Source organism: Drosophila miranda, chromosome 2 (genome assembly GCF_003369915.1).
Source record: "Drosophila miranda strain MSH22 chromosome 2, D.miranda_PacBio2.1, whole genome shotgun sequence".
Lineage (NCBI taxonomy): Eukaryota > Metazoa > Arthropoda > Insecta > Diptera > Drosophilidae > Drosophila > Drosophila miranda.
Genome location: NC_046675.1, coordinates 29862780 through 29878496, shown reverse-complemented (window position 1 = coordinate 29878496; position 15717 = coordinate 29862780). Strand labels below are relative to the sequence as shown.

Sequence of the window (15717 nt, the reverse complement as noted above, 5' to 3'; positions counted from 1 at the left end):
TTATTATCATTGTCCTGTTTTCAGCAATCAGATGTGCTGTCCCATCGGATGCTGGCTGGTTGAACAAAAAAAGAAGAGAATCCCATTGACGTTTGCTGCTCTGATGCCCTTTCTTCAAGGGGTAGACTGATTGCTAGCGAGAGGGAGGGTTGCACTGCTGATATTTGATGGGAGGGACAGACAAAGGGTAGAGGAAGGGTGAGACAGAGAAGAAAATAGATTAGGAATAAGACAGGAGAACGAAAGATAGACAACAGTAGAGAAAAACCAGAAAGGAACGAATGGATAGAGAAAAATAAACAAGGAATAATAGTAGAGAGAGTAAAATATTCAACAGCACAAAAAAAAACCGATCTTAATACCGATATAGGCGCCTGCTTAGGTGCAGCCCATGAGAAGTGCACAGAAAGGCGCTGTTAATAATATGCCTAGCAGCTGTTAATTGAATGTTAAGGCGGGATATACGCGCCTGCTATGCTCATAAGAAGTGCATAGAAAGGCGCTGTTAAAGTGCTGCTCAACTGTAAATTGAATGTTAAGGAAAATGTTAGTGGTCGTTAGGTTTACAGTGAATGTTGTTTGAGCTTAGGTGTTGCTTGTGAGAGGCGTATAGAAAGACGCTGTTAATGTTAGCTCTATGTTAATGTTTGGGCTAACATTTGGGTCGAGTTTTAGCAGCGCCTTTCTATGCGCTCCTCAATGTTATTATGCCAATGTTTTGTTCATAGAAAAATCATGAAAAACCAGGAAAATTCAGCTTAATTCAGCTACTTATAGGAAGGGCATAGAACAGCAATAAAATGCTCTGAAAGCAGAACGATAGAAGGGGAGAATGGGAGTGTGAGATAGAGAGAGAGATCCAGCGGAAGTGCCTCAGAGACTCGGAAATATATAACTCTTCCTCGTCTGCTAAATAACCCATAAAACCCTTATGAACAAAAGCCTATACCTCTCTGATAGGGTATCCACACTTCGACCCCTCATCGCCATTCCATCTTTAGTGTTTATACCTCTCGCTGTCCCTCTCTTTTTCTCTTTGTGTGTTTCTGCATTTAATTAAGTTTTGTCGGTTTTTAAGTGTCTCTGTCGCTCTGTCTGTATCATCACTCGCTCCCTCGTTTTTTTTTTTTATTTCCGATTACGCTGATAATTTTCATATTTAAAAAAAATATATATATTTATGTATATTTTTGTTATGCCATAAATATTTTTTGCCATTCTGTTCGGGTTTTTTATGCTGTTACGGGCTTGCCTCGTGTTTTGCATAAAATATTTATGGCATTAAATTGAGCGTTAAAGAAGAGTGTAATATTTGTGGAATTTTTGCAAATTTCTGTGGTGGCATCCATGGGGTTTATCGCCTGATAAACTGTTTTAATATGATTATCCATAAAGGAATTTTCGCCATAGGGGCATCCCTTTTGGAATAGAAATAAAGGACGGGTTTTTTTTTTGGATAAATGTATGATATATGGGATAAATGATAATTCATTTAACAAAATGATGGTGGGGATTAAATATCCACTGGGGAGAAATGGTGTTTTTTGTGGTATATTTTGAGAAAACCCTTCTTCACTTTTTGTTTGTTTTGTTTTCCCTAGATTTTCCCGTAAGAAGAACTTTATTATTGAATAAATATGTGTGTGTGTAACATTAATCCTTAAAAATAGCCATGTCATTGCTTGTCGTTGTGTCAAATAAATTTATGTTGGATAATGCGATTAAATACTGGATTAGATACTTGGTTTGGGGGATTAAATATTCGATAGATAGTTTATAGATTTGGTTATAGCTTCATTTTCATCTCCTCCAACATTCGATAGACCTTGATGAACTTCTTTTCGACCACCTCCGTGAAGGCCTTGATCTCATTCCGTACTACAGATAGCTCCATGGCCGCATCGGAGCTGCTGGCATCGCACTTTTTGGATGTTTTATCGCTCTCGTACCAACAGGCAATGCCATCGACATAATCGTCGACCAGCTCGGGGGCCGTGATGTCCTCCATGAAGGAGAGATCCTTGCGCTTGACAAAGGAACTCATCAAGAGCTGCAGGAAATCGCAGTTCCAGTTGTTCTGCTGAAAGTAGAAATACTGCAGGGCCTTCAGACTATCGAAGAGGGTGATCTTCAGCGAGTACATCAAATTGCCTGATATGTCCAGCATCTGGAGACTCGTCTGCTTCTTGAGGAGGCCCTCGGGCAGCTCATGGGCATTGGTGGTCGACAGATTGAGGCGCAGCAGGGCCGTGAAGCGCCTCAGGGGATTCCCTTGAAGATTCCCCAGGGGATTCTGCGACAAATCCAAGCTCGTGACGTTGACGGCCTGCGGTATGTGGGGCAGTTCCCGCAGCGAATTGTTGTGCAAATCGAGCTCTCGCACTATCCCGTAGACCGTCAGTCGCCTCAGATCGCAGCTGTGGGCCACGGCCAGCTCCAGGAGACTGAAGTTCAGCGTCAACTCTTGGATGATGTTCCCAGAGATGTCGAGGAGCGACAGACGCGGCTGCAGCTTCAGCAGCTCCGATTCGAAGGCCGTGAAACGATTTCGAGCCAGATTGATTCGCGTTAGATTCAAGTTCTTGTCAAAGATGCCGCGCGGTAGGGCCGTCAAACGATTCCCAGCCAGATTGAGGTCCATCAGCTTTCGCATTCCCCCAAAGAGCCCCAGGGGCAGCTGCTCGATGATGTTGTCTGCCAGGGAGAGCTCCTTCAGCTCCTTCAGGGCATGGAGACTGTGATTCGACAGATGCTTCAGCTGGTTCCCATGGAGATGCAGCGTGGCCAGGTTATCCGCTCCCAGGAATATATTCTTGGGTATATCCTTGAGACGATTGAGGCCCAGAAAGAGGCTCATCAGGTTGCTGGCGCCCTCGAACTGCGGCTTCTCGAATGTCTCCAGCGAGCAGTTCTCCATGCGGAGCATCTGCAGATCCGGAAACGTGTCGAACAGCAGATGCGGTATCTTGGCGATGCTCGAGTTGATGAACGTCAGCATCAGTTGATTGGGGATCGGGGCCTGCGACAGAATCACATAATCACTGCGCCCGATCTGCACGTTCGTGCAGATGCCCGCATGGCAGTGATCCTGCAGCCACAGGCGACGCAGCTGTCCCCCCGTGGCCCCCGATGGCGAGGAAGGCTCTGGGGTCGCCAGTGGCAGCCACCAGGCCACCACAAGCGACAGCAGCAGCGACAGCGACAGCCACATTGCACACACACACACACACACGCGAGATGAATGGACAGGACACCTGCTTTTGGGGTTTTTTTCGGGGTTGGCGTTGGTGAGCGCCCAACGACGCGCACGCCACGGCGCAAGTGGCACAACTGTTCCGTGGATCAGGCAACTGTCGCAGTGGTCGACCCCATTGCGATAATGTTTTGCTGTTTGAGTGCCGCTACCGTTCGGTGGAATGCCTCGGATGCGGGCTGCTGCTGCTGCTGCTTTCAATTCGAAAGCAACAAAAAAGGGGGTTCGCTTCTGCAACTAATTTTTGTTTTTCGATTTAATTCAATTAAGAGACGGGACACAGCAACAAAAACAATACTTGGTTGGCTATGGTTTGAACTTTCAATTTCATTCGTGATTTCCCACTGCCACAAGGCATTTTTTCTGCCTTTATTTTTGGCTGACTGATGAAAATGAATGTTTTTTAAAGTAGGAAATGCCAAAAAAAATGGAGGGAGGGGGGAAATCACAACAATTCTGCGAAAAAAGATCAGCAATAGATGATAGGGAGAGAGCAGGGTGCTCCCCAGAGAAGTTCTCTGGGTTTTTGAGTAATGATTGAAGATCTTTGGATAAGTAGAGCCCTTCCATTAGAACAGGTTCCAAATGTTGACCCACTTTTAGGAGAGACATAAAATTGATGGCCCAAAGATGGCCAAAAGTTGATTGAACCTCGCGGCAACACATTCCCAGAACTCCAGCTCCACTCTTCTGGCAGATCTTATCTTTTGGTATTTTTGTGGTATAAAACAGACCACACACCCAGAGAACCCAAACAGTTGTCCAACATGAAGCCAAGTGTGCAAATATTCGGTAAGAAAACACAAACCAAGCCACTCCCAAAAGATATACAAATAAAATCCCTTCTTTTTTCAGTTCTTTTGTGCCTCTCCTGTGCCCTGATCGATGCCCGTCTTTCGGGTCTGCGCCGTGTCCATGGCTCTGGTCGCAGTGCCCTGGAGGAGCCACAGATTGTGATTTTCTCCTCCCAGGGAGAGCCCATCAAGCGATCAGACGACGAAGAAGTCACCTTCCAGGAGCCACAAATCATCGAAGCCGAAACCGAGGCAGAGAAAGACAGTCGCAAGGTCCCCGACTATCTGTACTCCAATTCCATGCCGCTGGTCAACGATCAGAATGTCAAGTATGTGGTGCCCCAAGTGGCCGCCTATCCGGTGGCCTATGGCCCCTCCATCGTCACCAATCGCAACGGCATACAGAGCCAGAACCAAAACCGCATCAATCCGGGTCTGTCTTATGTGATGGTGCCACGTGTCCAGCTCGGGTTCAATCTCCAAGGACAATCGGGCTTCAATTGGCCCAACGTGAATCTCCTGAATCCCTCTTCGGTTGGCGATTCTGCTGCTGAGAAGGAGGAACCTTTGGGTCCCACTGCATACATTCCCATTCCAGTGCCCGGGCCACCCGGTCCCCCGGGGCCGCCCGGCCCGCCCGGCATGCGTGGCCCGGCCGGACCCACGGGTCCGCGTGGTCACCGAGGCCCCCCGGGCGAATCTCAGCCCCAGAAGCCCTCCCAGAATACCCCGCAGAGCATTTGGTATACGCAGACGAGCAGCAATCATAATAATAATAATAAGCCGCAATATTCTGAACACTTTTCGAATGGTTATCAAAGTTAAGGCAACTACATGAAATATAGAATGAAAATATTGACATAAATGCAAGGAAAATGTATTTATTTATTGGGGAAATGGGAGGTTTTCCATGAATTTTCAAACAATATTTAGCTCTTTAGATCATTCCTCATTGGAGACTCCAAATTACGTGCAGCAGCGCCCTTCGGTTGATTGAATTTTTAGGTGGAATCCGCTTTTAAAACAGGTTTGCTGCCTTTATTATCCATCAATTTTTTTATGGAAAATACACTTTTTGGATGGGGAGAATTTTCAGAGATTAGATCTTAAGGCAACAGCATAACTTTCTATAGAAGATAGATACAAAAACGCAGATACAAATAGATAAAGATACAATCCTTGTGCTTCTGAAGCTATAAATACTTCAGAATAGGTCTTCAATGTCTTCTTAAACCTTTATTAGAGAGCAAAAGATATTGGAAACTATAAAAAGTATCTTTTCTCGTATCTTCTATCGAATTCTCCTCTAAGTAAGTGTAATATAACACCTTCCACATATATAGTAGTCACAAAACATAGCGCAATATCTTTTTATGGAATATAAATACAAATACACAGATACAAACGGATATAAATACAATCCTTGTGCCTGTGAAGCTATAATACCTACAAAATAAATGTGAAAAGTCTTCCTAATCCTTTATTAGAGAGCAAAAGATATTGGAAACTATAAAAAGTATCTTTTCTCGTATCTTCTATCGAATTCTCCTCTAAGTAAGTGTAATATAACACCTCCCACAATATATAGTAACAACGAAGCATAGCGCAATATCTTTTTATAGAATATAGATACAAATACACAGGTACAAATAAATATATCTACAATCTTTGGGCCTCTGAAGTTATAAATCCTTTAATCCTTTATCTTCTTAATCATTTATTAAAAAGCAAAAGATATTTGAAACTATCAAAAGTATCTTTTCACGTATCTCCCATATATATATATCTCGTACATATAGCACCTCCCACTATATATAGTAACCACAAAACATTATATCCATCAAATATCCCATGAGTACAGCTGCACTTTAAAAACAAAGACCCAAAAGCACGTTGCAGATATTATCTGTAGCTCGTATCTGTATCTGTGACTGTATCTGTGTCTGTATCTGTAGCTGTAACGAGTCTGTCAAATGGTCAGCACCCATAAAAAGTCGATCCATGTGCTCGTGTTTGGTGTCATTTTATGGCACACTCAGTGACCCACACACACACACATGAGGAGAGGAGCGTTATGATGATTGTGTGTAATTTACATGGATTTTAATATCAGTTTGACACCACCACACAGATCTAGGGGGTGGCCCCCATTGACGGGCCACTCAATTGGTGGACACAGAGCTCCAAAGCGGCACCTGACATAATGTTTGACCTCCTCCTCGGCCAGAGGAATGGTGTCAGGCCGCCCCTCTTTTATTTTTTGGCTTTGTTTGAATTTGTTGTCATTTAGTTTTTATTGCTTAGAGACACATATTTATTTTAGTACGAGTACGAGAGTATGTGGGCTTTGGGCTTGGGCTTGGGTTCGCCTCTTGCCTCAATTGATACGCAGCACGCATTTGTTTCAATTAAATGAAAATGCTTTCAGTGGCAGGGGCAGGAAGAGAGCAGTTCCACCGCATGATGGATCGCCGGGGGAGGTAGCCAGTGAAAAAATATGTCTTTTTGGTATGAAGAAAATGATTAAGAAAAACAACCCCCCCCAGAGTAAAGAAGCTAATCAAATGAGTGAAAGAAAATCCTGCCTCCCATTCTTGAGTGTCATGACAAACACCTGCCGACTTCCGGCTGACTGATGATTAGGATACCTTTCGTATATCCCCTGGAAAGGAGTACCACCCGCTGAATTAAGTTAAAATGTTAATAAACATGATTATCGTGTTTGCCAGCCGCTCTGCCTGTTGCCATTAAAATGATTATGGCAATAAATAATAAAGTGTGTGTGTTTTTCGGGCCAGATACGAAAGGTATTTCGGGCGAAAGTATCTTCTCTGGCAGCACTTTGATGTGGTCCATAATGAGGCAGCCACGTGGCATTATGCATAATGAGTGGCAGGTCTTTTAGGGAAATTACTTGACAGCAAGAACTTGAAAAGATTCAAGAATACCCATCGGAAACATCGCAAGAAATACCAATAAAATACCAAAGCCAAAGAGCAAACACTTTCGTTCAATTATATCGATAAGAGCAGCTTCAACTTTATCCACAGGCAAATCTCCACTCCCTGGGGTGTATAAAAAATATATTTATTAAAAAAAATATCTGCAGAGAAATATTTGCCAGAGAATATGAACAGGAAGAATGAAATATCGCAGCGAGGGAGCCATCCCTCCATCCAATGGAAAGAAGAACAAAAGTTCTCTGGCTGTAATTTGCAGGACAGGACAGGACACGACAGGAGGTTCAAGTCAGCGAAATGAACACTGGCCGGAACTACGGCGTTTTGCGTTCAAACTGACAATTTAAACAAAACAGCAGCCGCCCAGTAGGAGGAGCACACCCGGCGAGAGCCAGCAAGAGAAAAAAAAAGGAAAACTTGTACAGAGATAATAGGATAAAAAAAAGGACAGGGTCAGGGAGTGAGAGAGGACTTGCAACGGAAGCTCGGGCATTTTCATGCCCAGCTTTGCCACTTGCATATTTCATGAGCCGAGAAGCAGCTGAAAATTTATGAAGAAGAAAACTGAGCAGCCCATCACCATCGCCATCTCCAATTGAATCTTTGAAGGACTTTCGGGTAGGGCACAAAACACTTCGAGGCACTCGATGTTTCATTATTCATTCATTTTTCGGCATTTGCATTTCGTAGGTAATACCAATCCATATTTCATGGAAACCGCACACGGCAGGACATTGGCCAAGTGCTAAATGAAAGTGAGTCGGTGAAATATTCATTCCCCTTTGAACTTTCCCACCCCAGCCCCACCCCCACCCAAAACAAGGGGTTCCATTAAAAGGCCTCCTCTTAATTCCTGAAAATATTTACCGCCCCTGGACGGGTAGCTTCATGTTTAATGGCGAGTGTTGCTTACCTGTAAATAAAAAGGGAAAAATGTAATTAGATAACGTTAACATAATCATCTGGGGGATCTGGGCTTAAAGCTCTAACTGATTTATCCCCGGGCAACCGGTGGGAACCGAAGGATTCTCCTTTAGTCTGGCATTTCATTTAGATGCAATTATACCGGCACCACCAGCCCCCTCTAATGACTTTTAATTAGCGCAGAGATTTGTATACACACACACACACGCACACACCCAGACACACATGTACAGTACACCTGGAGGAAGGTTCATCCTTTGGCCGGTTCTTATCTGAGACCATGTTATGGCCCCGTCCCCCCGTCCCCAGGTATGTGTTCTGTTTCCTGTGGTGTCTGGCCGAGAATCTATTTTGTATACCCAGGTAATTGTTGGGCACAAAAGGGTGCATTGGGTTTGTGGAAATCTATGGGTATATCTTTCGCTTGAAAATATACTAGAAAAATACCAAAAATAAATTACAATAATACCAGAAAATTATTAGAAAACCATACCAAAATCATGCTACAAAAATACTGCAACAAATACTGCAGATATACCAGAAAAATACTAGAAAACCATACTACCAAATACTAAAAATTACTAGGAAATCATACTAGAATAATATCACAAAAAATACTAGGAAATACCAGAAAAATACTAGATAATACTAGAAAATACTAAAAATACAGAAAAGACTAGAATATACCAAAAAAACATACTGGAATAATACTCAAAAAATGCACAAGAAATTACCAAATAAATATCATAATAATTAAACTACAGGAAAAATACTGTGGAATATTGTGTGCGGCAGCTCTACGATATACCAAAAAACACTTGAGAAATACAAAAAAAATACTAGAAAATCCTAAAAAACCAGTTGAACATTGCAGACTCATTTTCGGAGATACTGAGCGCATGAGAGTGGGTTTTTTAAGCCCTATAACTATATAATTTGTTAATTTTCCTAGAGTATCTCATTTGTCTGCCCTTTGTTTCGCTTCTAGTTGCTCTCTCGTTTTTTCTTTCTCTGTTTCCTCCATTCCTTTTCCATTCCATTGCACAAATGACCATAAAAATGGCCCAGAGGGGAGCCATGTTGTTGGGGCTGCCTCTGACTGGTTTCTAAAAGGCCAAAAGCTTAATTACCATTACACATTCACACAGATACGCAGACACACATAATCAGTACATATACTCGTATACAAAGCAGTTTAGCTTTCGTTCTCTCCTTCTCCCCCTCTCTATTGTCATTATTATTCATAACTTGGCAGACAGTCGCTTTTATTTATGTTCCCATTCACACAATGCCACGCCCACTGCCACACACACACACCCAAACACACTCCTTCCCTTTATAAACGGCCCCCTAATAGGTGTTAATGTGTTTTATTGTTCTCTCGGCAGCCAGGTGTAGGACTTCAGCACAAAATAAACTGAACTTGACTTTCTGTGCAATGAGACAGAAATCTTAATGGAATTACAAATCTGTGCGAATCCTTTTGGGCACTAGGAGAGTACAGTAGATAAAGAACAGAGATTAGACTTAATTTCAGGCTTGCTCTTTTAGCTAATGTCTGCCCTGTGAGGGCACAAAAAATGTCCCTTCGGTGGGAGACACACAAAAAATGATTTCGACAAGTGTCAATCTGATGTCGCACTACACTAAAAGTTAAGCAAGTGCCTTGTCCCGACCCGTCCCGTCTCTCTCTCTCTAACTATCTTTCCATCTCTTTCGATGTCTTTCCAAGGGCTCTAGTACATGTGTTAGTGGCAAAAATGCTTTCATTACGCTTCAAGTGGGGAATGCCGAGTGGGCCACTTGACGTTGAACGCGCGACGATGATGTTGAAGCTGATGCCAATGTGGTTGTGGCATGTGTGGCCATGAACGAGACATAGAGACAGGGACAGCCAGAGAGAGAGACCAATAGAGGGAGAAAGTGTTGTAAGGGCAGCCTAAAAATATGCAACACATTTTCGCATAGGTTTTTTTATGCTCTTGAAGTAGAGCGTTTGGGATTTGGAGTTTTTAAAGGGAACTAAACCTTTTAGATGCCTTAAAGTATATATATTCTTGATTCAGATCAACAGCAGATTTTATATATATCCCTATATATATCCTAAATAACCCTATATGTGCTTTTAGCCTCAACAAACTCTCACTTTTAGGAATTTCCCTCTCTTTTTTGGGGTTTCCGCATCAAAGGACTATATTTTATAGCCTTTAAACAAAAAAAGTGTATTCCATGATTCGTTAAGAATTTTCCTATATTTTTTTTTGCCATTTTTCTAGTGCCAAAATGACTAAGCAAGTACGCTATAAGCCCAGAGTGCTGAAAGCAGGCTAAGGTCAGAGGCAAGTTCAATACAACACAGGGACACACAGGGACGCACAGGGACACACAGATACACATTCCAACACACACTCTGGCGTATACAAATACATAATTGCAGCCGTTGATTGCCATCCGTTTGGGTGCGTCTGCGTCTGTGTCCCTCCACTTTTTTCAATGTCAGAAACGGGCTTTTGTATCGTTGGAAAAACTTTTTTTTCTTTTTTTTTTTTGAATGCATGCCAAATCATGACAAGGACAAAGCGTTGCCAAACGAGAGAGAGAGAGAGAAAGGCATCACAAAGGAATAAACTGCTGGCAGATTTATAGGCTCTGCCACTCGCCTCCTGCTTTGCCATCAGAAAATCCTTTCGTCTAGTTAATTAAAAATGTAGCCAAAATTCTGTCTAGAAAGAGTAGAAAAAACTCTAACAATATTGGCCCACTGAGAGTACCGAGAAATCCGTCAATTAACGATCAAAAGTACACCGAATTTCCATTACCCATTAAGTGGCACAATAGACATTGGATTGTTGTATAATTTATAACTCGAGCTCTAGAGAAGAGATTCACTTAATTTCCTTTAGAGTTCAATTGCCATCTCTCCATCAATCGAAAGCCCCGCCTCCGGACTGTCCTTGGCTAAGCGGCGGGCACTTGAACGTTGAAATTGGACAGCAATTAAAATGCCAATCTATTTTCCAACCATGATATATGATGCATCTGCATCCCATGGCTGCATGTGGGGGTCTAATAACTCAAATTGTCTTTTGGCATGTGGATGCGATGGATGGCCGAATGGAAGGATAGGCATAATTTATGGTGCATTTTGTGGAATGCGGAGGTAAATGTTGCACAAAACATTTAAGCCTGCGAAATGCATTTGAAATAAAATAAATATCAGCATTTCAAGCGAGTTTATTGGTTTAACACTGCGTATACTTAATTTCTGGTTGTGTTTTTATCAAGTATACGCAGGAATAATATATGAAATAATGGTACAAAAAATATATAAAAATTAAAAGAAATATATTTTGGCCTTCAAAAATATTTTGTTGAAGAAGAAATATATTTTGTAAATTTAAAATTCGGTCTTGAATTTTTTCAAATTACTTATTCACCCTTTATGATACTTTTTAAGTTGATATTCAATTATTCTGCACATTTCAAAATCATTTTATTTTTGTATACCATTAAAACCTGTTCCCTTTTTCCTTACAAAACTTTCAATAAAAAAAAAAAAAAAACTTAAAAAACCAATCAAAACTCCACTCGAAAAATATTTCGTGCTGCCCCAAATATATATATTTTTTTTTGCCGCTCCAAATATCTCTCTGTAATTGGCCTCAAAAACTGTCCCTCAAATTGGAAAATATTCCTGGGAAATATCAAATTTCCATATTGGACTAATCAAGTGGAAAGTGTTGATTTGATTTGACCTGCGACCCTCAACCCTCAACCCCAAAGTGCAATTGTTAACGATTTGTTTGACTAAGCAAAATATACAATCGCATGGCAAGGGGCGTGAAGCAAGGGGAAAACGAAGAGGGGACCAAAAATACAATAACCAAAGAGTGCAAAAAAATTTTCGATATTTATGCAAGGGAAATATTTGCCGTGATTTCGTCCCTCTGCCTCTCCCCCTCTCTCTCTATTGCTGGGGTTGTTGCCTTCTCTTTCTGTATGGCTTTTTCCTCTGCAATACACAATCGTTCCACTTGATTGAGCAATGTATAAATTTACGACGAGTTTTCCTTTTATTTTTACACTTTTTTTTGTGTTTTTGTTTTACTCGAAGGGCAATTAGAAGGGACTCGTAAAGGAAGTCCTTTTGTTGCTCCTGGTGCTGCGACTTTTGGTCGCTGACTTTTAATTAAAATCACAGGCAGCGACCATTTACCAGAAAGTCAAAGTTTTTGCTTCTTTTTTTTGTGTTTTGGTTTTTCTCCTTCGGCCATTAGCAATTTTCCACTCGACTGAGGCCGGACGCCAATTTCTCTGTACCGGCAAAAGGGAGGAAGAGGCAGAGGAAGAGGAGGAAGCGCGACAGATCATTGAGAAAAGCCAAAGGGCGTGTCCGAGCAACAGACAAAAGCTTAAACGCGTTTTTCTAATGATTTTCTGTAGACTCCAAAAGGCAGGCAATACATTTTCACAAGCCTAAGTCTAAGGGGCGTGGCCCTTAAACCAACGCCCGTTTACTTTAGGTTCTGTCCCATTTTACAAAATATTTTCTCAAGCGCAAAAAAAAACTGTCAGCATCCCAAAAGATAAGCCAAGTAAACACGATGCGATTGGGCGTTAACAAAAGAAGAAAAAAGAAAAATACTCGAGGGGGGGAAAAGCTGGGGGCTAGAAAACTTTCTTACGCATTTTCTTCTTCGTTTTCTGGCGGATTTCCCTGTTAAGCGAAAAACGCTCAAAAAATATGCATTAAAAAATATTTACAAAAAAAAAAACTCAAAGAGAAAAATGCAAAGGAGCGATGAAGCAGATATTTCTGCAAAGAAATCAGGAAATATTTCAGGGTATAATTGCTGCAAAAAGGAAGGAAGGAAGGAGCCTCCACCTGACATCCATTTCAATCATAAATTAGCACGGCCACGGAATAGGATAGGATCTTCTTTACGCAGCTGTCTCATTAATATAGCTAATTAATTTTACAGCCTGCTCTCAGGAGAGCAAACACCAGACCAGACCAGACCAATCATCATCTTCATCAGCAGCAGCAAGGCCTTCAAGCATCTTCTTCTTCGCCCTCTACAGCATCTTTGTCCGAGGTCCGAGGTCAGGTGTCAGAAGCGAAGCTGTTAAAATTTTATTTCTCCTGGCCACAAGTGCAGGAAGTTGTGGGAGCAGGGCAGTGGCAAAGAACATGGGCCAAGTTAATTGAGGAGGCACCTTTTAGAAGGTAAGAAAGAGGCACAGAGAGGCGTTAGGGGGGGAGAAAGCCAGAGGCAAGAGAGGAGTCACGAAGGTACGGCCAGAGGCAATAGAGTCACAGAAGGGACGGCCTGGGGCAAGATAGGAGCCACAGAGGGGACAGCCAGAGGACAGAGAGGAGTCACAGAAGATTCACAGAAGACTCACAGAGGGGCAAGGTAGAGCTGGGGCCAAGCCAGAGCCAGAGCTGGGGCCACCAGCTGCAGCAGAAGGGAGTAGGGAGATCCCGCAGACAATGTCCTCCTCTGTGGAGTATTGTAATTTCTATGACCTTACATTTTTCACGGGAAATTGAATCGATTGGTGTGTAAATTTTGCTTCTTTTTTTCTGGGTGCCACACACACACACGGAAAACTTTCCCTTGAATTGGGAAATATTTATTAGCTCCTCTAATGGCACTAGCACTATCCAGAAGCTAGAACTTTTCCGCAGTGTTGGCAAATGCAGAAAAGTTTCGCATTCGAACCATTCATTCCATTCCGCCGCCACTCACTCTTTGGGCTCAATCATTGATTCATTTGCGGCACACAAAACTACGGAAACTTAATTTCAATCGAAGGCAGACCAAAACGAATGCAAGGATAAAGGTTTCAAAGGGGGGTTAATACTAAAAGATGCCCTGTATTACAAAGGGAAAGTGTTCAAGGAATAAACTTGTCAAACGATGTGAACGAAGCCCCCATCTAGAGGGAGAGAGAGAGAGAGAAGGAGGGAAAGTATTTATTATCTTAATTATTTTGTATTATTTTATTTTTTTATTATTTTTATTAATTAATTATTTATTATTTCCCTTATTTTTTTCGAGTCTAAAAATTATCAAATTTTGAGAAAGTTTTAAGGATCTACTGGATAGATAGTAGATAATAGATATTTAGGATTCCTTAAGCGATTCTTAGGATTTCTCCATATTTATGATCCTTCATTGGCGATTTATACAATTTTTTTTGTGCTATAATCATCCGAACCTAATGATTTTTGGTATTTATGTAGATCCTGCCTCTATAAAGTATTGTAGAACATTTTGGTACCATAACTTGGAAATAATAGACTTCTTCCCAACTTCTTCGAAAGTTACGAAAGAAATCCTATCTTTCATACTGGATTTTCCTGGTTTTCCACAGGCAATGACTACACCTAAAATCTCAGACCACAGGCCAAGGTCTCACGGTTACCTCTTCTCCCCAGATCATAGTCTATATTTCATTTGAAAAACGTTTATACCCCTGGTCTAGCCGCCCCAAATAGCGGGGTATCAAAAACTTGTCTGGTTCAATTGGTTGTCTTCTTGTCGGCAGTAAAAAAAAAAAAACGAAGAGGAAAACTTTCTGCCTGCAAGGATACGTGTGCATGTGTGTATGTAGATGCCCATGGATAGTCGTACTTGTAGATTGGAATTCCAGGGAAACTCAGAGTTACTTTGGGTCTACTTTTGGGTCCACACTCATTTCACACTCAATCGCATTTCGGGGGTTTACATATTCAATTAGGAACGGGGCGAGGCTGGGTGCTTCTTTCAGCCTCCTTTTGGTCCTGCCGCCTGCAGGCAGTGCACGGGAAAACTTTTCCTTCAAGGATCAATGGCACACCCAGCAGCAGCAGCAGCAGCAGCAGAAAATGATGTAAACTTTTGAGTTGCGAGTGGTATTCTCCATGTCATGTGATTAAAGTTCTGCGCTGGGAAAATCCACATACAGTTTTCCTGCTATTTGCATAGCAGCATCGCCCCCAAGTTCTGTGACAATTCTGACAGAAGAAGAGCGGGAGAGGGAGATGAAGAGGGAGAAGAGTGTACGGCGGAGATTCGCCAGAAAGATAAATGCCTTTGCATGTGTTTGTGTGCGTGGGTGTTTATCTGCGTGCGTGTGTGCGTGTTTGCTTTTGTTACTAAACAAAAAGTTAAGTCATAAATATTTTCCGAGTTTTTGACTTAAAATTTATCAACGATATCCGCCTCTGCAGACACCACGAGAACACGAGACAAGGAAAGAGAACAAAGGACACGCAAGCACCACACCGATACACCCATACACCCACACATGGCAGTGCCTGTGCATGTATTTAACTTTTGTTTTTGGGTCGGCCAAAAGTTTCTCGCGTCGACATGCACCAAAAGTGCAGAAAAATATTTGCAAAATTTGTCAACTCTACGTGTGTTTAAAGTTTGAACGAGAGAGTCATTCGGTGCTTGTTAAACTGTTTGTTAAGCTTGAAAGTTGATACAGTGGTGCGCCAACTGCAGGGTTAAAGGTGGCAAGAGCTGGGGCAAGGTGGCAGGGTGGCAGGTGAAGTGACAGTCGTTGCAAGATCATGTTTCTGCGAGTTCTTACGGAGAATGCCAGTGGATTGTGGAACATTTCCTGTAGTTTGTAGGAAAATTAAGTCTACCAGTGCTACGAAAACTGTACGCGAGGCTTTATTTCCACTGCTCTGGGAATGAAAACAAAGCTCCTCGAACTATAGCCCTCTTGAAATTATGGAACCCCCAGAATGCATTTGAAACTATAGTTTATACCGTGTTCCCCATAA

General features: G+C 42.1%; 3 protein-coding genes and 1 long non-coding RNA gene across 6 annotated transcripts in view; 2 read left to right on the top strand and 2 right to left on the bottom strand.

Annotated features, from left to right (window-relative positions):
- The window catches only part of LOC108155045 (furin-like protease 1), a 165118-nt gene that overhangs the window by 37658 nt on the left and 111743 nt on the right, over positions 1 to 15717 (bottom strand). The window lies entirely within an intron of this gene.
- LOC108155048 (carboxypeptidase N subunit 2) lies at positions 1583 to 3378 on the bottom strand. The gene has a single exon (XM_017285623.2). It carries the CDS (start codon positions 3209 to 3211, stop codon positions 1787 to 1789), a length of 1425 nt encoding a protein of 474 aa, XP_017141112.1. The 5' UTR covers positions 3212 to 3378; the 3' UTR covers positions 1583 to 1786.
- On the top strand, positions 4021 to 4872 carry LOC108155049 (collagen alpha-1(XVII) chain). Its single transcript, XM_033390081.1, has 2 exons — positions 4021 to 4045; positions 4109 to 4872. The coding sequence occupies exons 1-2, from the start codon at positions 4021 to 4023 to the stop codon at positions 4870 to 4872; spliced, it is 789 nt and encodes a 262-aa protein (XP_033245972.1).
- On the top strand, positions 6353 to 7044 carry LOC117187174. The gene is made up of 2 exons (XR_004471920.1): positions 6353 to 6527; positions 6594 to 7044. It is a non-coding gene; the product is annotated as an uncharacterized LOC117187174 (long non-coding RNA).

Excerpts from the sequence above, each read along its gene's own strand:
- LOC108155048 (XM_017285623.2), bottom strand. The coding sequence starts at position 3,211 with ATGTGGCTGTCGCTGTCGCTGCTGCTGTCGCTTGTGGTGGCCTGGTGG.
- LOC108155049 (XM_033390081.1), top strand. The coding sequence starts at position 4,021 with ATGAAGCCAAGTGTGCAAATATTCG. Across the intron at positions 4,046-4,108 it reads GCCAAGTGTGCAAATATTCG|TTCTTTTGTGCCTCTCCTGT; the intron begins GTAAGAAAACAC and ends TTCTTTTTTCAG.